Source organism: Centropristis striata, chromosome 24, assembly GCF_030273125.1.
Source record: "Centropristis striata isolate RG_2023a ecotype Rhode Island chromosome 24, C.striata_1.0, whole genome shotgun sequence".
NCBI lineage: Eukaryota > Metazoa > Chordata > Actinopteri > Perciformes > Serranidae > Centropristis > Centropristis striata.
The window spans coordinates 19,988,012-20,013,832 of NC_081540.1; the positions used below are offsets into that span (position 1 = coordinate 19,988,012).

The 25,821-nt window shown below is 48.1% G+C and overlaps 4 protein-coding genes and 1 long non-coding RNA gene across 5 annotated transcripts; 1 reads left to right on the forward strand and 4 right to left on the reverse strand.

The window, feature by feature from the left end:
* The first annotated feature begins 116 nt into the window (after window positions 1-116).
* On the forward strand, window positions 117-25,821 carry LOC131962856 (uncharacterized). The gene is made up of 6 exons (XR_009389968.1): window positions 117-189; window positions 2,137-2,215; window positions 8,976-9,015; window positions 15,297-15,336; window positions 23,377-23,416; window positions 25,274-25,821. It is a non-coding gene; the product is annotated as an uncharacterized LOC131962856 (long non-coding RNA).
* On the reverse strand, window positions 2,249-3,235 carry LOC131962846 (trace amine-associated receptor 13c-like). Its single transcript, XM_059327939.1, has one exon. The coding sequence runs from the start codon at window positions 3,233-3,235 to the stop codon at window positions 2,249-2,251; it is 987 nt and encodes a 328-aa protein (XP_059183922.1).
* Window positions 9,463-10,453, reverse strand: LOC131962847 (trace amine-associated receptor 13c-like). Its single transcript, XM_059327940.1, has one exon. It carries the CDS (start codon window positions 10,451-10,453, stop codon window positions 9,467-9,469), a length of 987 nt encoding a protein of 328 aa, XP_059183923.1. The 3' UTR covers window positions 9,463-9,466.
* LOC131962845 (trace amine-associated receptor 13c-like) lies at window positions 15,780-16,774 on the reverse strand. Its single transcript, XM_059327938.1, has one exon. It carries the CDS (start codon window positions 16,772-16,774, stop codon window positions 15,788-15,790), a length of 987 nt encoding a protein of 328 aa, XP_059183921.1. The 3' UTR covers window positions 15,780-15,787.
* Window positions 23,873-24,963, reverse strand: LOC131962848 (trace amine-associated receptor 13c-like). The gene has a single exon (XM_059327941.1). It carries the CDS (start codon window positions 24,854-24,856, stop codon window positions 23,873-23,875), a length of 984 nt encoding a protein of 327 aa, XP_059183924.1. The 5' UTR covers window positions 24,857-24,963.

Here is a 25,821-nt window from a genome sequence, read left to right on the forward strand (position 1 = left end):
CCCAGTGGTTGAGACCATTTTTTTATCTAAGAGAAGAGTCTTTGTTGGTGGTTATGTGTGTCTTTCCTGCATCTGCATTCTTTAAAATTAGGTCTATATGTTTGATTTCGAAACGCAGGCAGAGGATCCCATTGCTGTCCGTTTGATGGAGTGGATGATGTTAAAAACCAGAGCGGCAGCAGGTTTAAGGTACGGACTTGTAGACCAGATGTTTCTCATCCTGAACACTTTATCCAGGGTGGGTTTGCCCAGTTCTGAGCGCATTGTGGTTTGTGCAAGCTGAGTCACGTATATATTCTGGATCACTGACACCATAACTAGGCTGGAGAGACGCTCAACTCATCAATCTGTGGATCATTTTATGTACAATGCAAGTAACTGGAGCCACCTGCTGGCAACCACAGCACATTACCACTACTCTCCATCACAGCAGCATCCCCGGCTGATTGATGGTTCACAAGTTATATTCAAAAAACGTAGCTCCATAAAAATAAAAAAATCCTTTGCCATCTTATGGATCCACCGTAAGAGCTACGAGAAGGAAAACAATGCTAAATGCATTAGCACTTTAGCAAATTATCACTTTTACATTAGATAAGGCTACAAAAATATCCACTTATATAATTGACTGAAGAAAAACTACTCCTTATCATTTACTGTTCATTTTTCATTTACGTTCCACTTTCTGTTGCCGTCACTTTCTTTCAAAATAAAAGCATCCATCTCACACTGGATGGCACTTTTTCAAAATAAAAGCATTACAACATAGTAAAACGCCTAGAAAATGAACTAAGGTGAAAAACAACAAGTATGTGTATATATATATATATATATATATATATGAAAACTGTTCTGTGCTGATAAGCAATAAAATGATCCTTCCTCAGTCTAGTTGAGTGTCTAGAGGTAAAGTTGGAGATTTGTGCAGGTTAAAATGATTATTTCTGCCCTTGTCAATGTCTTTACTATATTTTAGATTCATTTTGTAACTCATTTCATGAATAGAACTGTTTGTTTTCATGGAAAACTACAGGCATTTTCTGGGTGATCCCAAACTTTTGAGCGCTAGTGTATATGTGCGTATAATTGACCAATAAATGTTGAAGAGAATTTGCTGTTTATTCATATAACACACACATAGGAAGCTTAAATGTCACATCCATGTGACTCCATCAAATGTAACAGTACAACACTGCCCCCCACTGCTTCATATGATTGTACTGCAGCTGAGTGTCCCAGTGCCTGCTGATCTAGTGTGATTATGATAGTTATTGTATCATGAACATTTCCCCCCTGTGCTATTAAGGACAGACTATTCGATTGTTTATTTTATTTTTTATGATTTGCTCCTAGAAACTACCATTTATTTTAAGGGACTGTCAAATAAACATTTAATCAAACTAGAATACATTTTTAAAACACAGTCTTGATAAACATGCCAAATCTATAATTCATGTTTTTAATCTTATTTCAAGTTTAACAAATTTCTCATTCATTGTGATTTGCATGCATGCTTTATATGGACACATATTAATTACAGCTCTGTGAAGGAATAATACACAAAAGTATAGTGAGTATGTTTAGTGCATTCATGTTCAGTGTAATGTTCACTACACTAATCTAAATTAAGTTTAACAGAATTTCAGCATGACATAAAATAAAAATAGCTTGAAAGCAAAATAATTTTATTTTTTCACTTAGCATGTTAATCTTGCAAGAAATAATAAATCATGCCAGGATTATAACCCACACACTGATGATTTAGCACAACTAAATAGAGAAATATAAAATATTTTCAGTGTTTTTAAATGGTATCTCAATAATCTAGCATGCATTATTTATAAAGTGTTAATATGATATACATGGGATTATATTTGTGCATTGCAGTATAATCACTGAGCTACATCCAGTGATTTATTTCTGCATGTAAATATCACGCATAAATGCAAAAATAGATGTATTGGCAGATAATTAAAATCTGAAGCTTCATCGCATGTATTCACTTTTGTGGATTCTTGGTGGTTATGGCAGTCAAATGAAGAGAAAAGCAACTTGTTTTGCCAAAGACTCTATAAATTAAAGAACATTTTTGACTTTGATATCATTCATCTTATGTGTGATAATGTTTTTCTGCAGCATCTGTGACAAAACGAACCTGCAGCTGAAGCCGCTGTCGAGGGCCACTGAGGACTTCAACTCACACACACAAACGCAGGTAATACACACACACACACACAGGATTTTTTAACTACAGTATCTTGAGCTCCCGGGAGTGAGGCTGCAGTATTCTGAAGGTTAAGATGAGTTTTGTTGCTTTTCTAAACCAGGGGTAGAACAGGGCGTAAATCAGAGGGTTTGCACATGAGTTTAACAACATGATCCAACACAACACAGTGAAGTAGGACAAGTTGGTGGATGTGTCGTCACCTGCTAGAGCTGGATAGTAATAGGGACAGAAGCACATCAGAAAAACAGCGATCACAATCCCAAGAGTCCTGGCTGCCTTTCTCTCTGATTTTTTAGCAGTTATAGGTGCAGAGAGGCTGGCAGCTGCAGTCTGCAGCCGAATGACACGCACCTGAGAAATGGCAACCACAAACACCCTCATATAGAGAACAACCATGACAGTACAGGGCCCAACAAATGTGAAAAAGAGGTCAACAATGCCTGACATGTGGCTGATGACTACCACACACTCGCCGTGGCAGGTGCTGAACCTGCCCGGCCGCCCTAAGTGCCCCATTAGAATACAGCCGTTGTAGAGGAGACAACAGGCCCAACACAAACAGATAGAAACTTTGGCTCTGTTCAGGGTGATCTTAGAGGAATAGAGCAGAGGGTCACAGATAGCCACATAACGGTCTATGGATATGAGCACCATGTTGCCCACAGAGGCAGAGAGCAGACAGTAACACACATAAGGATTCAGAGCACACATCAGCCTCCCCAGCAGCCAGCACGTCTCCATGTGGCGCAGGCCTTCGATAGGCATCACCAGCAGCCCCACCACCAGGTCGGACACGGCCAGAGACAGCAGCAGGCTGTTGGTGGGGGTGTGCAGCTGACGGAAGTGGGAGATGGAGATGATGACGAGCAGGTTGAGAGTGACGGTGAGCAGAGAGACGAAGGCCAGCAGCGTGTAGAGCGGAGCAGCCTCAGAGAGGGGCTGCAGCAGCCGCCTGCAGGACGAGTTGAAGTCGGGGAAGCAGAGTGAGGCTCCCCCCGAGCTGTCCATCAGGGAGAAGGGGAAGAGATGCAACTCCCTGTCAGATAGTAGATTTATTCCTCTCAAACTCGCCCTCCTGGCTTTCTCAAACCACCGAGGACTGACGTAACTCCCTCTTCATTACCTCCTCCCTACAATTAATTGTATTGTGCCCATATTCTTGTATTCAGCACAGCTTTGAATAATACCACATAAATTATTTCCAATTAACATCTTCAACTACTGCACTAACATCTTCAACTACTGCACTAACATCTTCAACTACTGCACTAACATCTTCAACTACTGCACTAACATCTTCAACTACTGCACAGTAACCATTTCAAAGCACTAGAAGGCTCAAACGGCCGTTTAACAGCAAATTCCGTAATCCCAAATACAGCTGCATCTCAATACATTAAAATATGATGAAAAGTCCATTTCCATAGTCATATAGATGGACACACTTTTCATCCATCCCCGCTTATTAGGGGCCAGGTCGCGCGGAGAGCAGGCTAAGCAGGGCAATCTAGGTGCCCCTCTCCCCAGCCACAACGTCCAGCTCCTCCTGGGGGACCCCGAGGCGTTCCCAGGCCAGGCGAGAGATATAATCCCTCCACCGTGTTCTGGGCCTCCTACCAGTTGGACGTGCCCAGAACACCTCTAACGGGAGGCGCCCGGGAGGACCCTTACCAGATGCCCAAACCACCTCAACTGGCTCCTTTCGACACGAAGGAGCAGCGGCTCTACTCCGAGCTCCCTCCGGACGTCTGAGCTCCTCACCCTATCTCTAAGGCTGAGCCCAGCCACCCTACGGAGGAAACTAATTTCAGCCGCTTGAAACTGCGATCTTGTTCTTTCGGTCACTACCCAAAGCTCATGACCATAGGTGAGGGTTGGAACGTAGATAGAGCGGTAAATCGAGAGCTTTGCCTTCAGGCTCAGCTCCTTCTTCACCACGACGGTCCGGTACAACGCCCGCATCACTGCTGATGCCGCACCAAACCGCCTGTCCATCTCACGTTCCATTCTACCCTCACTCGTGAACAAGACCCCGAGATACTTGAACTCCTTCGCTTGAGGCAGTACCTCTCTCCCCACCCCGAGGGGGCAGTACCTCTCCCCACCCAGAGGGGGCAGTCCACCGTTTTCCGGCAGAGAACCATGGCCTCACACTTGGAGGTGATGAATCTCATCCCAAGCGATTCGCACTCGGCTGCAAACGGCCCAGTGAGTGCTGGAGGTCCCGGCTTGATGAAGCCAAAAGAACCACATCATCTGCAAAAAGCAGAGATGCAATTCTAAGGTCACCAAACAGGATCCCTTCCTCCCCCCGGCTGCGCCTTGAGATCATGTCCATTAGGACCACGAACAGAATCGGAGACAAGGGGCAACCCTGGCGGAGGCCAACACCCACCGGGAACGTGTTTGACGTTGTGCCGAGTATGCGGACACAACTCTCACTTTTGTTATATAGGGACCGGATAGCTTGTAGCAATGAGCCCGGTACCCCATATTCCCGCAGTATACCCCACAAGACTCCCCGAGGGACACGGTCATAAGCCTTCTCCAAATCCACAAAACACATGTAGACTGGATGGGCAAACTCCCATGACCCCTCCAGGAGTCTCGCGAGGGTAAAGAGCTGGTCTGTTGTTCCACGGCCAGGACGAAAGCCGCATTGTTCCTCCTGAATCTGAGGTTCGACAATCGGCCGGAGCCTCCTTTCCAGCACCCTGGAGTAGACTTTCCTGGGGAGGCTGAGCAGTGTGATTCCATGGTAATTGGAACACACCCTCCGGTCCCCCTTTTTGAAAATCGGAACCACCACCCCGGTCTGCCACTCCACTGGCACTGTCCTAGACCTCCACGCAACACTGAAGAGGCGTGTCAACCATGACAGCCCAACAGTGTCCAGAGCCTTCAGCATCTCAGGGCGAATCTTATCCAACCCTGGCGCCTTGCCGCCGGGCAGCTTTTTAACTACCTCGGCAACCTCTGCCAGGGATAGTGATGAGTCTTCCCCTGAAGTTCAGACTCTGCCTCCTCTATGGAGGACGTTTTGGCTGGATTAAGGAGTTCCTCAAAGTGTTCTTTCCACCGTCTAAGGACTTCCCCAGGTCGGGTCAGCAGGTCTCCTCCCCCGCTGAACACAGCTTAGGCCAAGCCCTGCTTTCCCTTCCTGAGTCGCCTGACGGTTTTCCAGAACCTCTTTGAGGCTGACCGAAAGTCCTCCTCAATAGCCTCCCCGAATTCCTCCCATACCCGAGTTTTTGCTTCAGAGACCCCTCGGCCTGCCAAGACCGAAAGGCCTCCTCTTCAGCTTGATGGCCTCCCTCACTGCTGGTGTCCACCAGCGGGTTCTTGGGTTGCCGCCACGACAGGCACCGACGGCCTTCAGGCCACAGCTCCTACCAGCCACGTCAACAATTGAGGTTTGAGCATGGCCCATTCGGACTCCATGTCCCCAGCCTCACCCGGGATGTTGGAGAAATTCTTCCGGAGGCTTGAGTTGAAGACCCTGCAGACAGGGGCCTCCGCTAGACGTTTCCAGTTCACCCTCACTACACGTTTGGGTTTGCCAGGTCTGTCCAGCATCCTCCCCCGCCACCTGATCCAACTCACCACCAGGTGGTGATCAGTTGACAGTTCTGCTCCTCGCTTCACCCGAGTGTCCAAAACATGCGGCCGCAGATTTGACGATACGATAATAAAATCAATCATCGATCTTTGGCCTAGAGTGCTCTGGTGCCAGGTACACTTATGAGCTACTCTATGTTCGAACATGGTGTTCGTTATGGACAATCCGTGACTAGCACAGAAGTCCAATAACGGAACACCACTCGGGTTTAGATCAGGCAGGCCGTTCCTCCCAATCACCCCCCTCCAGGTACCATCATCGTTACCCACGTGAGCGTTGAAGTCTCCCAGAAGAACAATAGAGTCCCTGAGTGGTACCCCTTCCAGGACACCACCCAGAGACTCCAAGAAGGCCGGGTACTCCGAACTGCTGTTTGGTGCATAAGCACAGACAACAGTCAGAGACCTTCTCCTCGCGACTTGCAGCCGCAAGGAGGCGACCCTCTCGCCCCTCGGGGAGAACTCCAACACAGCGGCGCTCAGCCGGGGGCTTGTGAGTATCCCCACACCCGCCCGGCGCCTCTCACCCTGGGCAACTCCGGAAAAGGAGAGAGTCCAGCCTCTCTCCAGGAGTTTGGTTCCAGAGCCCAGGCTATGCGTGGAGGTGAGCCCAACTATTTCTAGTTGGTAACGATCCACCTCCCGCACGAGCTCGGGCTCCTTCCCCACCAGCGAGGTGACGTTCCACGTCCCCAGAGCTAGCCGCTGGAGCCGGGGGTCAGCACGCCCAGGTCCCCGCCTTTGCCTGCCGCCCGACTCTCTGCACACCCGACCCTTATGCCTGACTCTGCAGTTGGTGGGCCCACAGGTCGGCGGGTCCACGTAGTCTCTTCGGGCTGAGCCCGGCCGAGCCCCATGGACAAAAGCCCGGCCACCAGACGCTTGCCTGCGTGCTCCCCTCCCGGGTCTGGCTCCAGGAGGGGGCCCGGTTTACCCGTGCCGGGCGAGGTACACTGTTTTTCTTTTTCCCGCTTCATAAGGGTCTTTGAATCGTTCTTAGGGCATTTTCACACCTGAAAGTCCGAACCAAGGTCCGGACCAAGGTCCGTGTTCTGTTACATTGCATACATTTGGTCCGGTTGGTTTTGGTTTCACACTGCAAAAGGAATAACAGACTTTACAAGACAATTCTACTGGACACGTCATCTCCCTGGGTACTTCCGTGGCTCATTTTGTTTTGGTTACGCTGCGTTGTTAGGCCGGCCGGCATCTGACGTCAGTGTTACTTCCTTAACATGCTTACACAAAATGAATCCAGCGAGACACCTTTTACTCCGTTTGAGTCCTTTTACCATGCGTTATTTCAGTCTTGTGGCAGTGAAGGTTTCTGCTGCTGTCCTCAGCTCCGTTGTGCACACAATTAAATGTTTGTCCTTGGTCTTGTGTTACCTTGCCGCTGATTAGTGATTGTGATAGCGCGCGTTGCAGCAGCACGGCCGCTGTCACACACACGCAGCTGCACCTCCAGGCAGATCGCCGCAACAAATACTTTTGCTGGTCTTTTGCTACCAGCAGCAGCAGCTGTATGAACAATACGTGAGAGTGCTTGGTATTCGCAAGTACCGTAATTCGAGAGCAGTAGAAGAAAAAAACTTCCTGTCATTGATACGAAGGTCCGAACTATAAAGTTGTTTTCACACTGCAAAAGGTTCGGACCTTGGTTCGTTTGGTCCGGACCGAGACCACCTCTTTTGGTCGGACCAAACTTTGGTCCTTTGGTCCGGACAGTGGTCCGCGGCACCTTTCACACCTGGAATTTAGGTTCGGATCAAACTGAAAAGTCCGAAAGTCCAGACCAAACGAGATAGGTGTGAAAGCGCCCTTAGTCTGGCCACTCCCCTGAGACCACTTTGCCTTGGGAGACCCTACCAGGAGCTATTTCTCCCGACAACACAGCTCCCAGGATCACTTTTTTATGATATTCTAATTTATTGAGATATACCTGTAGTTCTCTGCGTTTTTAGATTTAGTTTTTAATCCACATCATGCAAAAATAGTATTGGGACAATAAAAAAAAAATCTAACTGGCTATTGTAGAGAATAAAGGAGTTTTTAAATTTTCCAATGACTTTAGCAGAAGCATTTAAAAGGACAATTTGTCAAAAAAAATTCTAAATGATTTATTGTTTAAGCCTCTCGAATTGTATTTATGTAATATAAAAACTTTAATTGGCAATTTTACAATCTGAGTTCAATTCACCATCATGTTATTTTTTATGACACTAGTTTGTTATGATATGGAAGTAGCATTGGATCATGGGAGTTGTTGTCTTCATTGTTTAAAGACCAATATTACTGATGAAAAATCTATCTGACATGACTCTGGCAGAAATAATTTTCATGCACAAATGTGTTTATTAAAGCTTTATTCACAATATGTTTATATACGTTATGTCATTTTAATAAGCATCCTCTGAGAACACTGTAGTGCAGGGGTCAGCAACCTTTTTGATATTGAGCACCATTTTTACATTTTCTTGTAAATCAGTGTGCCATGTCAACATTAAGGCTAACATGAAGTTTAATTATGACACTCCAACATTTTAATCCAACAGATCTGTTTTGACCAAAAAATGACTGTTATGAGTCCATCTGGTACTTTTGAAGGTACTTAGAGGTTATGAAAACATAATTTTAGAGTTGAAATCATTAACCCTACCAACCTTCCAACAATCATGTTGATCAGGAATAAACAAAACAAATTGTTTAACTTTTTTTTTTTTTTAACCCATTGTGGTTACAAATTAAAAGCATGGTTCCCATTTCAGCTGCTTTAATGACATTAACTCATTTATAAAATGTTGCAAAAGCAGCACATGTAAAAAAAGGAGAAATAGGAGTAAAAAACAAATATGAGCACTATACAAGAATATCCCAGAAGTCATTTGGCGTGCAGTGGTTGCTGGTGTGCCATTGATTAAGACCACTGCAGTGCATTATTAGGGGACTTTTATCGCCCCCATGAGGCTGCAGAGAGAACTTGCATTCAGTGTGACTGTAGGGCAATACAGCAGGTTTTCTATAATGCATTTATCACCATTTTTGTATAGTTTAAGGCAGCATGGATGTGTGTTGTATAACCATATCTGTCCACATTCATTCTGAAATATTCAACCTTTTTTATTTACAGGCCTGATGCAGACAGACGCCTGAATGTAGCTGCCAAATTGGTAAGTCTTTGCAGTATTCATGCAATTTTTTTTACATCTTCGTGAAACATTTGACAAGAAATGCATCTGATAGATCTCAAATGAACCATGGCAGAGATAAAGCACAACATGGATGCTGAGTAACTGTGATGGTGATCAGAAGAGACTGAACTGCACAGAATTAACAGATGTGCAAAGCAAAGAACTTTTTCCTTTTTACAATGTCTTGGTGCTTATGACTATGTGGGAAAGATGCAAGTGATTGCAAAAAATAAATAAATAATTGAAATATGAAAATTAGTGGTGCATTCAGGGTCAATAAATGCATTTCTAGTGTGAAGTCACATAAACCATAAGCAATGCTCTTCACTTGTTTTCAAGGTGTGTGTTCATGAGACAAAGATTAACAAAGTGAGAAACTCATTTTCCAACACACTGTAAAATGATCATGAACAAATAATTTCAACTCTGTCTACAAGACTTCGTCCTCCCGTGAGTGAGGCTGAAGTATTCTGAAGGTTAAGATGAGTTTTGTTGCTTTTCTAAACCAGGGGTAGAACAGAGCATAAATCAGAGGGTTTGCACATGAGTTTAACAACATGATCCAAGACAACACAGCGAAGTAGGACAAGCTGGTGGATGTGTCGTCACCTGCTAGAGCTGGATAGTAATACGGACAGAAGCACATCAGAAAAACAGCGATCACAACCCCAAGAGTCCTGGCTGCCTTTCTCTCTGATTTTTTAGCAGTTATAGGTGCAGAGAGGCTGGCAGCTGCAGTCTGCAGCCGAATGACACGCACCTGAGAAATGGCAACCACAAACACCCTCATATAGAGAACAACCATGACAGTACAGGGCCCAACAAATGTGAAAAAGAGGTCAACAATGCCTGACATGTGGCTGATGACTACCACACACTCGCCGTGGCAGGTGCTGAACCTGCCCGGCTGCCCTAAGTGCCCCATTAGAATACAGCCGTTGTAGAGGAGAGAACAGGCCCAACACAAACAGATAGAAACTTTGGTTCTGTTCAGGGTGATCTTAGAGGAATAGAGCAGAGGGTCACAGATAGCCACATAACGGTCTATGGATATGAGCACCATGTTGCCCACAGAGGCAGAGAGCAGACAGTAAGACACATAAGGAGTCAGAGCACACATCAGCCTCCCCAGCAGCCAGCAAGTCTCCATGTGGCGCAGGCCTTCGATAGGCATCACCAGCAGCCCCACCACCAGGTCGGACACGGCCAGAGACAGCAGCAGGCTGTTGGTGGGGGTGTGCAGCTGACGGAAGTGGGAGATGGAGATGATGACGAGCAGGTTGAGAGTGACGGTGAGCAGAGAGAAGAAGGCCAGCAGCGTGTAGAGCAGAGCAGCCTCAGAGAGGGGCTGCAGCAGCCGCCTGCAGGACGAGTTGAAGTCGGGGAAGCAGAGCGAGGCTCCCCCCGAGCTGTCCATCAGGGAGGAGGGGAAGAGATGCAACTCCCTGTCAGATAGTAGATTTATTCCTCTCAAACTCGCCCTCCTGGCTTTCTCAAACCACCGAGGACTGACGTAACTCCCTCTTCATTACCTCCTCCCTACAATTAATTGTATTATGCCCATATTCTTTTGTGTTCAGCACAGCTTTGAATAATACCACATAAATTATTTCCAATTAACATCTTCAACTACTGCACAGTAACCATTTCAAAGCACTAGAAGGCTCAAACGGCCGTTTAACAGCATCTGAAATCATTGAATGAATAAATCTAAATGGACAAAATGCTGATAACAATCCCAAATACAGCTGCATCTCAATACATTAAAATATGATGAAAAGTCCATTTCCATAGTCATATAGATGGACACACTTTTCATCCATCCCCGCTTATTAGGGGCCGGGTCGCAGGGGCAGCAGGGCAAGCAGGGCAATCCAGGTGCCCCTCTCCCCAGCCACAACGTCCAGCTCCTCCTGGGGGACCCCGAGGCGTTCCCAGGCCAGGCGAGAGATATAATCCCTCCACCGTGTTCTGGGTCTTCCCCGGGGCCTCCTACCAGTTGGACGTGCCCGGAACACCTCTAACGGGAGGCGCCCGGGAGGATCCTTACCAGATGCCCAAACCACCTCAACTGGCTCCCTTCGACACGAAGGAGCAGCGGCTCTACTCCGAGCTCCCTCCGGACGTCTGAGCTCCTCACCCTATCTCTAAGGCTGAACCCAGCCACCCTACGGAGGAAGCTCATTTCGGCCGCTTGAATCCGCGATCTTGTTCTTTCGGTCACTACCCAAAGCTCATGACCGTAACGTCATGTAACGTAGATGGACTGGTAAATCGAGAGCTTTGCCTTCAGGCTCAGCTCCTTCTTCACCAGGACGGTCCGGTACAGCGCCCGCATCACTGCTGATGCCGCACCAAACCGCTTGTCCATCTCACGTTCCATTCTACCCTCACTCGTGAACAAGACCCCGAGATACTGGAACTCCTTCGCTTGAACCAATACCTCTCTCCCCACCCAGAGGGGACAGTCCACCGTTTTCCGGCATAGAACCATGGCCTCAGACTTGGAGGTGCTGACTCTCATCCCAACCGATTCGCACTCGGCTGCAAACTGCCCCAACGAGTGCTGGAGGTCCCGGTTTGATGAAGCCAAAAGAACCACATCATCTGCAAAAAGCAGAGATGCAATTCTTAGGTCACCAAACCGAATCCGTTCCTCCCCCCGGCTGCGCCTTGAGATCCTGTCCATGAAAACCACAAACAGAATCGGAGACAAGGGGCAACCCTGGCGGAGGCCAACACCCACTGGGAACGTGTTTGATGTTGTGCCGAGTATGCAGACACAGCTCTCACTTTGGTTATATAGGGACCGGATAGCTCGTAGCAACGAGCCCGGTACCCTATATTCCGGAAGTACCCCCCACAAGACTCCCTGAGGGACACGGTCGTAGGCCTTCTCCAAGTCCACAAAACACATGTAGACTGGATGGGCAAACCCCCATGACCCCTCCAGAAGTCTCGCAAGGGTAAAGAGCTGGTCCGTTGTTCCACGGCCAGGTAGGAAGCCGCATTGTTCCTCCTGAATCTGAGGTTCGACAATCGGCCAGAGCCTCCTTTCCAGCACCCTGGAGTAGACTTTTCCGGGGAGGCTGAGAAGTGTGGTTCCACGGTAATTGGAACACACCCTCCGGTCCCCCTTTTTTAAAAATGGGAACCACCACCCCGGTCTGCCACTCCACTGGCACTGTCCCAGACCTCCATGTGACACTGAAGAGGCGTGTCAACCATGACAGCCCAACAGTGTCCAGAGCCTTCAGCATCTCAGGGCGAATCTCATCCAACCCTGGTACCTCGCGGCCGGGCAGCTTTTTAACTACCTCGGGGACCTCTGCCAGGGATACTGATACGTTCCCCTGAGTCTTCAGACTCCTCCTCCTCTACGGAGGACGTTTTGGCTGGATTAAGGAGTTCCTCAAAGTGTTCTTTCCACCGTCTAAGGACATCCCCAGTTCGGGTCAGCAGGTCTCCTCCCCCGCTGAACACAGCTTGGGCCGAGCCCTGCTTTCCCTTCCTGAGTCGCCTGACGGTTTTCCAGAACCTCTTTGAGGCCGACCGAAAGTCCTCCTCCATGGCCTCCCCGAATTCCTCCCATACCCTTAGTTCTTTCTTCAGCGACAGCCGCAGTTGCAGCCCTTCTGGCCAAATGGTACCTGCCCGCTGCTTCCGGAGACCCTTCGGCCAGCCAAGACCGAAAGGCCTCCTTCTTCAGCTTGATGGCCTCCCTCACTGCTGGTGTCCACCAGCGGGTTCTTGGGTTGCCACCACGACAGGCACCGACGGCCTTCAGGCCATAGCTCCTACCAGCCGCGTCAACAATTGAGGTTTGAGCATGGCCCATTCGGACTCCATGTCCCCAGCCTCACCTGGGATGCTGGAGAAATTCTTCCGGAGGTGTGAGTTGAAGACCCTGCAGACAGGGGCCTCCGCTAGATGTTCTCAGTTCACCCTCACTACACGTTTGGGTTTGCCAGGTCTGTACAGCATCCTCCACCCGCCACCTGATCCAACTCACCACCAGGTGGTGATCAGTTGACAGCTCTGCTCCTCTCTTCACCCGAGTGTCCAAAACATGCGGCCGCAGATTTGATGATACGATAATAAAATCAATCATCGATCTTTGGCCTAGAGTGCTCTGGTACCAGGTTCAATTATGAGCAACTCTATGTTCGAACATGGTGTTCGTTATGGACAATCCGTGACTAGCACAGAAGTCCAATAACAGAACACCACTCGGGTTAAGATCGGGCAGGCCGTTGCTCCCAATCACCTCCTCCAGGTACCATCATCATTACCCATGTGAGCGTTGAAGTCTCCCAGAAGAACAATAGAGGCCCCGAGTGGTACCCCTTCCAGGACACCACCTAGAGACTCCAAGAAGGCCGGGTACTCCGAACTGCTGTTTGGTGCATAAGCACAGACAACAGTCAGAGACCTTCTCCTCACGACTTGCAAGCCGCAAGGAGGCGACCCTCTCGTTCCTCGGGGAGAACTCCAACACAGCGGCGCTCAGCCGGGGGCTTGTGAGTATCCCCACACCCGCCCGGCGCCTCTCACCCTGGGCAACTCCGGAAAAGGAGAGAGTCCAGCCTCTCTCCAGGAGTTTGGTTCCAGAGCCCAGGCTATGTGTGGAGGTGAGCCCAACTATTTCTAGTTGGTAACGATCCACCTCCCGCACAAGCTCGGGCTCCTTCCCCGCCAGCTAGGTGACGTGCCATGTCCCCAGAGCTAGTCGCTGGAGCCGGGGGTCAGCACGCCCAGGTCTCCGCCTTTGCCTGCCGCCCGACTCTCTGCACACCCGACCCTTATGCCTGACTCTGCGGGTGGTGGGCCCACAGGTCGGCGGGTCCACGTAGTGTCTTCGGGCTGAGCCCGGCCGAGCCCCATGGACAAAAGCCCGGCCACCAGACGCTCGCCTGCGTGCTCCCCTCCCAGGTCTGGCTCCAGGAGGGGGCCCCGGTTTACCCGTGCCGGGCGAGGTACACTGTTTTTCTTTTTCCCGCTTCATAGGGGTCTTTGAATCGCTCTTAGTCTGTCCCCTCCCCTGGGACCACTTTGCCTTGGGAGACCCTACCAGGAGCTATTGCTCCCGACAACACAGCTCCCAGGATCACTTTTTTATGATATTCTAATTTATTGAGATGCACCTGTAGTTCTCTGCGTTTTTAGATTTAGTTTTTAATCCACATCATGCAAAAATAGTATTGGGTCAATAAAAAAAAAAATCTAACTGGCTATTGTAGAGAATAAAGGAGTTTTTAAATTTTCAGATGACTTTAGCAGAAGCATTTAAAAGGACAATTTGTCAAATAAAATTCTAAATGATTTATTGTTTAAGCCTCTCGAATTGTATATATGTAATATAAAAACTTTAATTGGCAATTTTACAATCTGAGTTAAATTCACCAACATGTTATTCTTTATGACACTAGTTCGTTATGATATGGAAGTAGCATTGGATCATGGGAGTTGTTGTCTTCATTGTTTAAAGACCAACATTACTGATGAAAAATCTATCTGACATGACTCTGGCAGAAATAATTTTCATGCACAAGTGTGTTTATTAAAGCTTTATTCACAATATGTTTATATATGTTATGTCATTTTAATAAGCATCCTCTGAAAACACTGTATTGCAGGGGTCAGCAACCTTTTTGATACTGAGCGCCATTTTTACATTTTCTTGTAAATCAGTGTACCATGTCAACATTAAGGCTAACATGAAGTTTAATTATGACACTCCATCAACATTTTAATCCAACAGATCTGTTTTGAGCGAAAAATAACTATGTTTGAGTCCATCTGGTACTTTTGAAGGTACTTCGAGGTTATGAAAACATAATTTTAGAGTTGAAATCATTAACCCTACCAACCTTCCAACAATCATGTTGATCAGGAATAAACGTAACAAATTGTTTTACTTTTTGTTGTTGTTGTAAAAAACATAAATATGAGCACTATACAAGAATATCCCAGAAGTCATTTGCAGTGCAGATGAGAGGGCACGAAACATTTTCAAAAACTCTCTTGCACAGTTGTTGCTGGTGTGCCATTGATTAAGACCACTGCAGTGCATTATTAGGGGACTTTTATCACCCCCATGAGGCTGCAGAGAGAACTTGCACTCACTGTAGGGCAATACAGCAGGTTTTCTATAATGCATTTATCACCATTTTTGTATAGTTTAAGGCAGCATGGATGTGTGTTGTATAGCCATATCTGTCCAGATTCATGCTGAAATATTCAACCTTTTTTATTTACAGGCCTGATGCAGAGAGACGCGTGAGTGTAGCTGCCAAATTGGTAAGTCTTTGCAGTATACATGCATTTTTTTTTACATCTTGGTGAAACATTTGACAAAAAATGCATCTGATAGATCTCAAATGAACCATGGCAGAGATAAAGCACAACATGGATGCTGAGTAACTGTGATGGTGATCAGAAGAGACTGAACTGCACAGAACTAACAGATGTGCAAAGCAAAGAACTTTTTCCTTTTTACAATGTATTGGTGCTTTTGACTGTGGGAAAGATGCAAGTGATTGCAAAAAAAATAATAATAATAGTTGAAATATAGAAATTAGTGGTGCATTCAGGGTCAATAAATGCATTTCTAGTGTGAAGTCACGTAAACCATAAGCAATGTTCTTCATTTTTTTCAAGGTGTGTGTTTATGAGACAAAGATGAACAAAGTGAGAAACTCATTTCCCAACACACTGTAAAATCATCATAAACAAATAATTTCAACTGTGTTTACAAGACTTTGTCCTCCCGTGAGTGAGGCTGAAATATTCTGAAGGTTAAGATGAGTTTTGTTGCTTTTCTAAACCAGGGGTAGAACAGGGCGTAAATCAAAGGGTTTACACAGGAGTTCATCAACATGATCCAAGACAAGACTGCATAGTACGACAAGCTGGTGGATGTGTTGTCACCTGCTAGAGCTGGATAGTAATACGGACAGAAGCACATCAGAAAAACGGCAATCACCACCCCAAGAGTCCTGGCTGCCTTTCTCTCTGATTTTTTAGCAGTTATAGGTGCAGAGAGGTTGGCAGCTGCAGTCTGCAGCCGAATGACACGTACCTGAGAAATGGCAACCACAAACACCCTCATATAGAGAACAACCATGACAGTACAGGGCCCAACAAATGAGAAGAAGAGATCTAGTGTGCCTGAGATGTGGCTGATGACTACCACACACTCGCCGTGGCAGGTGCTGAACCTGCCCGGCTGCCCTAAGTGCCCCATTAGAATACAGCCGTTGTAGAGGAGAGAACAGGCCCAACACAAACAGATAGAAACTTTGGTTCTGTTCAGGGTGATCTTAGAGGAATAGAGCAGAGGGTCACAGATAGCCACATAGCGGTCTATGGATATGAGCACCATGTTGCCCACAGAGGCAGAGAGCAGACAGTAAGACACATAAGGAGTCAGAGCACACATCAGCCTCCCCAGCAGCCAGCACGTCTCCATGTGGCGCAGGCCTTCGATAGGCATCACCAGCAGCCCCACCACCAGGTCGGACACGGCCAGAGACAGCAGCAGGCTGTTGGTGGGGGTGTGCAGCTGACGGAAGTGGGAGATGGAGATGATGACGAGCAGGTTGAGAGTGACGGTGAGCAGAGAGACGAAGGCCAGCAGTGTGTAGAGCGGAGCAGCCTCAGAGAGGGGCTGCAGCAGCCGCCTGCAGGACGAGTTGAAGTCGGGGAAGCAGAGCGAGGCTCCCCCCGAGCTGTCCATCAGGGAGGAGGGGAAGAGATGCAACTCCCTGTCAGATAGTAGATTTATTCCTCTCAAACTCGCCCTCCTGGCTTTCTCAAACCACCGAGGACTGACGTAACTCCCTCTTCATTACCTCCTCCCTACAATTAATTGTATTGTGCCCATATTCTTTTGTGTTCAGCACAGCTTTGAATAATACCACATGAATTATTTCCAATAAACATCTTCAACTACTGCACAGTAACCATTTCAAAGCACTAGAAGGCTCAAACGGCCGTTTAACAGCATCTGAAATCATTGAATAAATAAATCTAAATGGACAAAATGCTGATAACAATCCCAAATACAGCTGCATCTCAATACATTAAAATATGATGAAAAGTCCATTTCTATAGTCATATAGATGGACACACTTTTCATCCATCCATCCCCGCTTATTAGGGACCGGGTCGCGGGGGCAGCAGGCTAAGCAGGTAATTCCAGACGTCCCTCTCCCCAGCCACAACGTCCAGCTCCTCCTGGGGGACCCTGAGGCGTTCCCAGGCCAGGAGAGAGATATAATCCCTCCACCGTGTTCTGGGTCTTCCCCGGGGCCTCCTACCAGTTGGACGTGCCCGGAACACCTCTAACGGGAGGCGCCCGGGAGGCATCCTTACCAGATGCCCAAACCACCTCAGCTGACTCCTTTCGACGCGAAGGAGCAGCTACTCTACTCCGAGCTCCCTCCGGATGTCTGAGCTCCTCACCCTATCTCTAAGGCTGAGCCCAGCCACCCTAGGGAGGAAACTCATTTCAGCCGCTTGTATCCGCGATCTTGCTCTTTCGGTCACTACCCAAAGTTCATGACCATAGGTGAGGGTTGGAACATAGATGGACCGGTAAATCGAGAGCTTTGCCTTCAGGCTCAGCTCCTTCTTCACCACGACGGTCCGGTACAACGCCCCTATCACTGATGACGCCGCACCAAACCGCCTGTCCATCTCACGCTCCGTTCTACCCTCACTCGTGAACAAGACCCCGAGATACTTGAACTCCTTCGCTTGAGGCAGTACCTCTCTCCCCGCCAGAGGGGACAGTCCACCGTTTTCCGGCAGAGAACCATGGCCTCAGACTTGCAGGTGCTAACTCTCATCCCAACCGCCTCGCACTCGGCTGCATACCGCCCCAACGAGTGCTGGAGGTCCTGGCTTGATGAAGCCAAAAGAACCACATCATCTGCAAAAAGCAGAGATGCAATTCTTAGGTCACCAAACTGAATCCCTTCCTCCCCCCGGCTGCGCCTTGAGAGCCTGTCCATGAAAACCACAAACAGAATCGGAGACAAGGGGCAACCCTGGCGGAGGCCAACACCCACTGGGAACGTGTTTGACGTTGTGCTGTGTATGCAGACACAGCTCTCACTTTGGTTATATAGGGACCGGATAGCTCGTAGCAACGAGCCCGGTACCCCATATTCCCGCAGTACCCCCCACAAGACTCCCTGAGGAACACGGTCGTAGGCCTTCTCCAAGTCCACAAAACACATGTAGACTGGATGGGCAAACTCCCATGACCCCTCCAGAAGTCTCGCAAAGGTAAAGAGCTGATCCGTTGTTCCATGGCCAGGACGGAAGCCGCATTGTTCCTCCTGAATCTGAGGTTCGACAATCGGCCGGAGCCTCCTTTCCAGCACCCTGGAGTAGACTTTTCCGGGGAGGCTGAGAAGTGTGATTCCACGGTAATTGGAACACACCCTCCGGTCCCCCTTTTTAAAAATGGGAACCACCACCCCGGTCTGCCACTCCACTGGCACTGTCCCAGACCTCCACGCGACACTGAAGAGGCGTGTCAACCATGACAGCCCTACAGTGTCCAGAGCCTTCAGCATCTCAGGGCGAATCTCATCCAACCCTGGCGCCTTGCCGCCGGGTAGCTTTTTGACTACCTCGGTGACCGCTGCCAGGGATACTGGTGAGTCTTCCCCTGAGTCTTCAGACTGTGCCTCCTCTACAGAGGACGTGTTGGCTGGATTGAGGAGTTCCTCAAAGTGTTCTTTCCACCGTCTGATGACATTAAAATTGGTCTACTGGAATAACATTTTTTAAGACACTGAATTTTAAGTCTTCATTAAATGTAAGCCATAATCATTATAATTAGAAGAAATTAAATAAATTAAGACATGAAATGTTCCATTCTGTGTGTAATGGATTTATATAATGTGTCATTTCCACTTTTTGAATTGAATTATTGACATAAATAAACTATTTTTATCCATCCATCCATCCATCCATCCATCCATCCTCGTCCGCTTGTCAGGGGCCGGGTCGCACAGGGAGCAGGCTAAGCAGGACAATCCAGGCACCCCTCTCCCCAGCCACATCGTCCAGCTCCTCCTGGGGGACCCCGAGGCGTTCCCAGGCCAGTCGGGAGATATAATCCCTCCACCGTGTTCTGGGTCTTCCCCGGGGCCTCCTACCAGTTGGACGTGCCCGGAACACCTCTAACGGGAGGCGCCCGGGAGGCATCCTTACCAGATGCCCAGAAACACCTCAACTGGCTTCTTTCGACGCGAAGGAGCAGTGGCTCTACTCCGAGCTCCCTCTGGATGTCTGAGCTCCTCACCCTATCTCTAAGGCTGAGCCCAGCCACCCTACGGAGGAAACTCATTTCAGCCGATTGTATCCGCGATCTTGTTTTTTTGGTCACTACCCAAAGCTCATGACCATAGGTGAGGGTTGGAACGTAGATGGACCTGTAATCCGAGAGCTTTGCCTTCAGGCTCACCTCCTTCTTCACCACGACTGTCCGGTACAACGCCCGCATCACTGCTGACGCCACACCAAACCGCCTGTCCATCTCACGTTCCATTCTACCCTCACTCTTGAACTCCCTCGCTTGAGGCAGTACCTCTCTCCCCACCCAGAGGGGGCAGTCCACCGTTTTCCGGCAGAGAACCATGGCCTCAGACTTGGAGGTGCTGACTCTCATCCCAACCGGCTGCAAACCGCCCCAGTGAGTGCTGGAGGTCCCGGCTTGATGAAGCCAAAAGAACGACATCATCTGCAAAAAGCAGAGATGCAATTCTAAGGTCACCAAACCGGATCCCTTCCTGCCAATGGCTGCGCCTTGAGATACTGTCCATTAGGACCAGGAACAGAATTGGAGACAAGGGGAAACCCTGGCGGAGGCCAACACCCACCGGGAACGTGTTTGACGTTGTGCCGAGTATTCGGACACAACTCTCACTTTGGTTATATAGGGACCGGATAGCTCGTAGCAACGAGCCCGGTACCCCATATTCCCGCAGTACCCCCCACAAGACTCCCCGAGGGATACGGTCATAAGCCTTCTCCAAATCCACAAAACACATGTAGACTGGATGGGCAAACTCCCATGACCCCTCCAGGAGTCTCGCAAGGGTCAAGAGCTGGTCCATTATTCCACGACCAGGACGAAAGCCGCATTGTTCCTCCTGAATCTGAGGTGCGACAATCGGCCGGAGCCTCCTTTCCAGCACCCTGGAGTAGACTTTCCCGGGGAGGCTGAGAAGTGTAATTCCACGGTAATTGGAACACACCCTCCGGTCCCCCCTTTTTGAAAATGGGAACCACCACCCCGGTCTGCCACTCCACTGGCACTGTCCCAGACTTCCACGCGACACTGAAGAGGCATGTCAACCATGACAGACCAACAGTGTCCAGAGCCTTCAGCATCTCAGGGCGAATCTCATCTAACCCTGGCGCCTTGCCGCCGAGCAGCTTTTTAACTACCTCTGCGACCTCTGCCAGGGATATTGATGAGTCTTCCCCCGAGTCTTCAGACTCTGCCTCCTCTACGGAGGATGTTTTGGCTGGATTAAGGAGTTCCTCAAAGTGTTCTTTCCACCGTCTAAGGACATCCCCGGGTCGAGTCAGCAGGTCTCCTCCCCCGTTGAACACAGCTTGGGCCAAGCCCTGCTTTCCCTTCCTGAGTCACCTGACGGTTTGCCAGAACCTCTTTGAGGCCGACCGAAAGTCCTCCTACATGGCCTCCCGGAATTCCTCCCATACCCGAGTTTTTGCTTCAGCGACAGCTGCAGCTGCAACCCTTCTGGCCGAACGGTACCTGTCTGCTGATTCCAGAGACCCCTCGGCCAGCCAAGACCGAAAGGCCTCGTTCTTCAGCTTGATGGCCTCCCTCACTGCTGGTGTCCACCAACGGGTTCTTGGGTTGCCGCCACGACAGGCACCGATGGCCTTCAGGCCACAGCTCCTACCAGCCACGTCAACAATTGAGGTTTGAACATGGCCCATTCGGACTCCATGTCCCCAGCCTCACCCGGGATGTTGGAGAAATTCTTCCGGAGGTGTGAGTTGAAGACCCTGCAGACAGGGGCCTCCGCTAGATGTTCTCAGTTCACCCTCACTACACGTTTGGGTTTGCCAGGTCTGTCCAGCATCCTCCCCCGCCACCTGATCCAACTCACCACCAGGTGGTGATCAGTTGACAGTTCTGCTCCTCTCTTCACCCGAGTGTCCAAAACATGCGGCCGCAGATTTGACGATACGATAATAAAATCAATCATCGATCTTTGGCCTAGAGTGCTCTGGTACCAGGTACACTTATGAGCTACTCTATGTTCGAACATGGTGTTCGTTATGGACAATCCGTGACTAGCACAGAAGTCCAATAACAGAACACCACTCGGGTTTAGATCGGGCAGGCCGTTCTTCCCAATCACCCCTCTCCAGGTACCATCCTCGTTACCCACGTGAGCGTTGAAGTCTCCCAGAAGAACTATAGAGTCCCTGAGTGGTACCCCTTCCAGGACACCACCCAGAGACTCCAAGAAGGCCGGGTTGTGAGTATCTCCACACCTGCCCGGCGCCTCTCACCCTGGGCAACTCCGGAAAAGGAGAGAGTCCAGCCTCTCTCCAGGAGTTTGGTTCCAGAGCCCAGGCTATGCGTGGAGGTGAGCCCAACTATTTCTAGTTGGTAATGATCCACCTCCCACACGAGCTCGGGCTCCTTCCCCACCAGCGAGGTGACGTTCCACGTCCCCAGAGCTAGCCGCTGGAGCTGGGGGTCAGCACGCCCAGGTCCCCGCCTTTGCCTGCCGCCCGACTCTCTGCACACCCGACCCTTATGCCTGACTCTGCAGTCAGGTCGGCGGGTCCACGTAGTCTCTTCGGGCTGAGCCCGGCCGAGCCCCATGGACAAAAGCCCGGCCACCAGACGCTTGCCTGCGTGCTCCCCTCCCGGGTCTGGCTCCAGGAGGGGGCCCCGGTTTACCCGTGCCGGGCGAGGTACACTGTTTTTCTTTTTCCCGCTTCATAAGGGTTTTGAATTGCTCTTAGTCTGGCCCCTCCCCTGAGACCACTTTGCCTTGGGAGACCCTACCAGGAGCTATTGCTCCCGACAACACAGCTCCCAGGATCACTTTTTTATGATATTCTAATTTTTTGAGATGCACCTGTAGTTCTCTACGTTTTTAGATTTAGTTTTTAATCCACATCATGCAAAAATAGTATTGGGTCAACAAAAAAAAATCTAACTGGCTATTGCAGAGAATAAAGGAGTTTTTAAATTTTCAAATGACTTCAGCAGAAGCATTTAAAAGGACAATTTGTCAAATAAAATTCTAAATGATTTATTGTTTAAGCCTCTCGAATTGTATATATGTAATATAAAAACTTTAATTGGCAATTTTACAATCTGAGTTAAATTCACCAACATGTTATTTTTTATGACACTAGTTCGTTATGATATGGAAGTAGCATTGGATCATGGGAGTTGTTGTCTTCATTGTTAAAGACCAACATTACTGATGAAAAATCTATCTGACATGACTCTGGCAGAAATAATTTTCATGCACAAATGTGTTTATTAAAGCTTTATTCACAATATGTTTATATACGTTATGTCATTTTAATAAGGATCCCTTGAGAATACTGTAGTGCAGGGGTCAGCAACCTTTTTGATACTGAGCGTCATTTTTACATTTTCTTGTAAATCAGTGTGCCATGTCAACATTAAGGCTAACATGAAGTTTAATTATGACACTCCATCAACATTTTAATCCAACAGATCTGTTTTGAGCAAAAAATAACTATGTTTGAGTCCATCTGGTACTTTTGAAGGTACTTCGAGGTTATGAAAACATAATTTTAGAGTTGAAATCATTAACCCTACCAACCTTCCAACATGTTGATCAGGAATAAACGTAACAAATTGTTTTACTTTTTTTTTTTTTTTATACGCATTGTGGTTACAAATTATAAGCATAGTTCCCATTTCAGCTGCTTTAAATGACATTCACTCATTTATAAAATGTTGCAAAAGCAGCACATGTAAAAAAAGGAGAAATAGGAGTAAAAAACATAAATATGAGCACTATACAAGAATATCCCAGAAGTCATTTGGCGTGCAGTGGTTGCTGGTTTGCCATTGATTAAGACCACTGCAGTGCATTATTAGGGGACTTTTATCGCCCCCATGAGGCTGCAGAGAGAACTTGCATTCAGTGTGACTGTAGGGCAATACAGCAGGTTTTCTATAATGCATTTATCACCATTTTTGTATAGTTTAAGGCAGCATGGATGTGTGTTGTATAACCATCTGTCCACATTCATGCTGAAATATTAAACCTTTTTTATTTACAGGCCTGATGCAGACAGACGCCTGAGTGTAGCTGCCAAATTGGTAAGTCTTTGCAGTATACATGCAATTTTCTTTTACATCTTGGTGAAACATTTGACAAGAAATGCATCTGATAGATCTCAAATGAACCATGGCAGAGATAAAGCACAACATGGATTCTGAGTAACTGTGATGGTGATCAGAAGAGACTGAACTGCACAGAACTAACAGATGTGCAAAGCAAAGAACTTTTTCCTTTTTACAAAGTCTTGGTGCTTATGACTATGTGGGAAAGATGCAAGTGATTTTTTTTTCAATAGTGGAAATATAAAAATTAGTGGTGCATTTAGGGTCAATAAATGCATTTCTAGTGTGAAGTCACGTAACCATAAGCAATGCTCTTCAATTGTTTTCATGTGTTGTTCATGTTGTGTGTTCATGAGACAAAGATGAACAAAGTGAGAAACTCATTTTCCAACACACTGTAAAATGATCATGAACAAATATTTTCAACTCTGTCTACAAGACTTTGTCCTCCCGGGAGTGAGGCTGAAGTATTCTGAAGGTTAAGATGAGTTTTGTTGCTTTTCTAAACCAGGGGTAGAACAGGGCGTAAATGAGAGGGTTTGCACATGAGTTTAACGACATGATCCAAGACAACACAGCGTAGGACAAGCTGGTGGATGTGTCGTCACCTGCTAGAGCTGGATAGAAATACGGACAGTAGCACATCAGAAAAACACCGATCACAACCCCAAGAGTCCTGGCTGCCTTTCTCTCTGATTTTTTAGCAGTTATAGGTGCAGAGAGGCTGGCAGCTGCAGTCTGCAGCCGAATGACACGCACCTGAGAAATGGCAACCACAAACACCCTCATATAGAGAACAACCATGACAGTACAGGGCCCAACAAATGTGAAAAAGAGGTCAGCAATGCCTGAGATGTGGCTGATGACTACCACACACTCGCCGTGGCAGGTGCTGAACCTGCCCGGCTGCCCTAAGTGCCCCATTAGAATACAGCCGTTGTAGAGGAGAGAACAGGCCCAACACAAACAGATAGAAACTTTGATTCTGTTCAGGGTGATCTTAGAGGAATAGAGCAGAGGGTCACAGATAGCCACATAACGGTCTATGGATATGAGCACCATGTTGCCCACAGAGGCAGAGATCAGACAGTAAGACACATAAGGAGTCAGAGCACACATCAGACTCCCCAGCAGCCAGCACGTCTCCATGTGGAACAGGCCTTCGGTAGGCATCACCAGCAGCCCCATCACCAGGTCGGACACGGCCAGAGACAGCAGCAGGCTGTTGGTGGGGGTGTGCAGCTGACGGAAGTGGGAGATGGAGATGATGACGAGCAGGTTGAGAGTGACGGTGAGCAGAGAGAAGAAGGCCAGCAGCGTGTAGAGTGGAGCAGCCACAGAGAGGGGCTGCAGCAGCCGCCTGCAGGACGAGTTGAAGTCGGGGAAGCAGAGCGAGGCTCCCCCCGAGCTGTCCATCAGGGAGGAGGGGAGCACGCATGAGGCGGGAGCTGGAGAAACTGTTAATTTATTCCTCTCTAACTTCACCCTCCCATTTTTCCAATACCCTAAAGAGATGATCTAACTTCTCTCCCTCATCATAATCCTCAATCATCATTGCACATTTATCTTTATTTTTTTAAATAAAGTTTAACCAATAACTTTTGGCCAACATCTCTTAAGCACAAGCTCTCTAATTCATCATCAGGAAACAGTTTGACAACTTTCAGTGTTGCAGAATAAGTTGCTAAGAATTAAACAGGACCCTTTATTACTAGATTTTGTATTGTGGATTTAGGTGGTAAGTTTGCTGTTTTGAATATTCATTCAAAAGGTTCTACTCTGGTGTCTCATTTGAAGGTTCTATGTTTAACTTTTAACATGTATTCTCTCTAGGTCGTCCTCAGACGAGCCTTCCATCGTTGCTTCCAGTCATCCCGATTCTTCATACATCTGGCCAGTTCGTCGGTACTTTGTGCTCCTGCATCATCCTTGAGTATGTCCACATATGTTGGTGTGGGACGTCCCACAGACCGGCGCCCGTGTGTTGGTTCCCACAGCACAAGTTTGCTGGCCGACAGTTCTTCTGGCTGTTATTTTCTGGCTCAACCTTGGAATGCCCTCATACAGAGTCTTGTTGGTAACATGTGTACCCTTACTGATGTTTAATACTGCATGCAGCATTCTGGTGTAGCACCCGTCTAGAGACTTCTGCAGGGTTGGCTTCAGGGTCCAGCATTCACTGCCATATAGGAGAACAGACTCCACAGTTGCACAGAAGAAGCTAAGTTTGATTTTACGGGGGAGGTTGGAGTTCCATACACTGCTCATGCCATTCAGGGCCCTCCATGAAAGTGCCTTCCTCACTTTCAGGTCTTGCTGGGTTGAGTTGACCCATGAGCAGGTACTTGAAGTCTTTGACTTCCTTCAGCACAGTGCCTCCT

Coding starts and splice junctions, on each gene's coding strand:
- LOC131962845 (XM_059327938.1), bottom strand. CDS start 16,774: ATGGACAGCTCGGGGGGAGCCTCGCTCTGCTTCCCCGACTTCAACTCG.
- LOC131962848 (XM_059327941.1), bottom strand. CDS start 24,856: ATGGACAGCTCGGGGGGAGCCTCGCTCTGCTTCCCCGACTTCAACTCG.
- LOC131962846 (XM_059327939.1), bottom strand. CDS start 3,235: ATGGACAGCTCGGGGGGAGCCTCACTCTGCTTCCCCGACTTCAACTCG.
- LOC131962847 (XM_059327940.1), bottom strand. CDS start 10,453: ATGGACAGCTCGGGGGGAGCCTCGCTCTGCTTCCCCGACTTCAACTCG.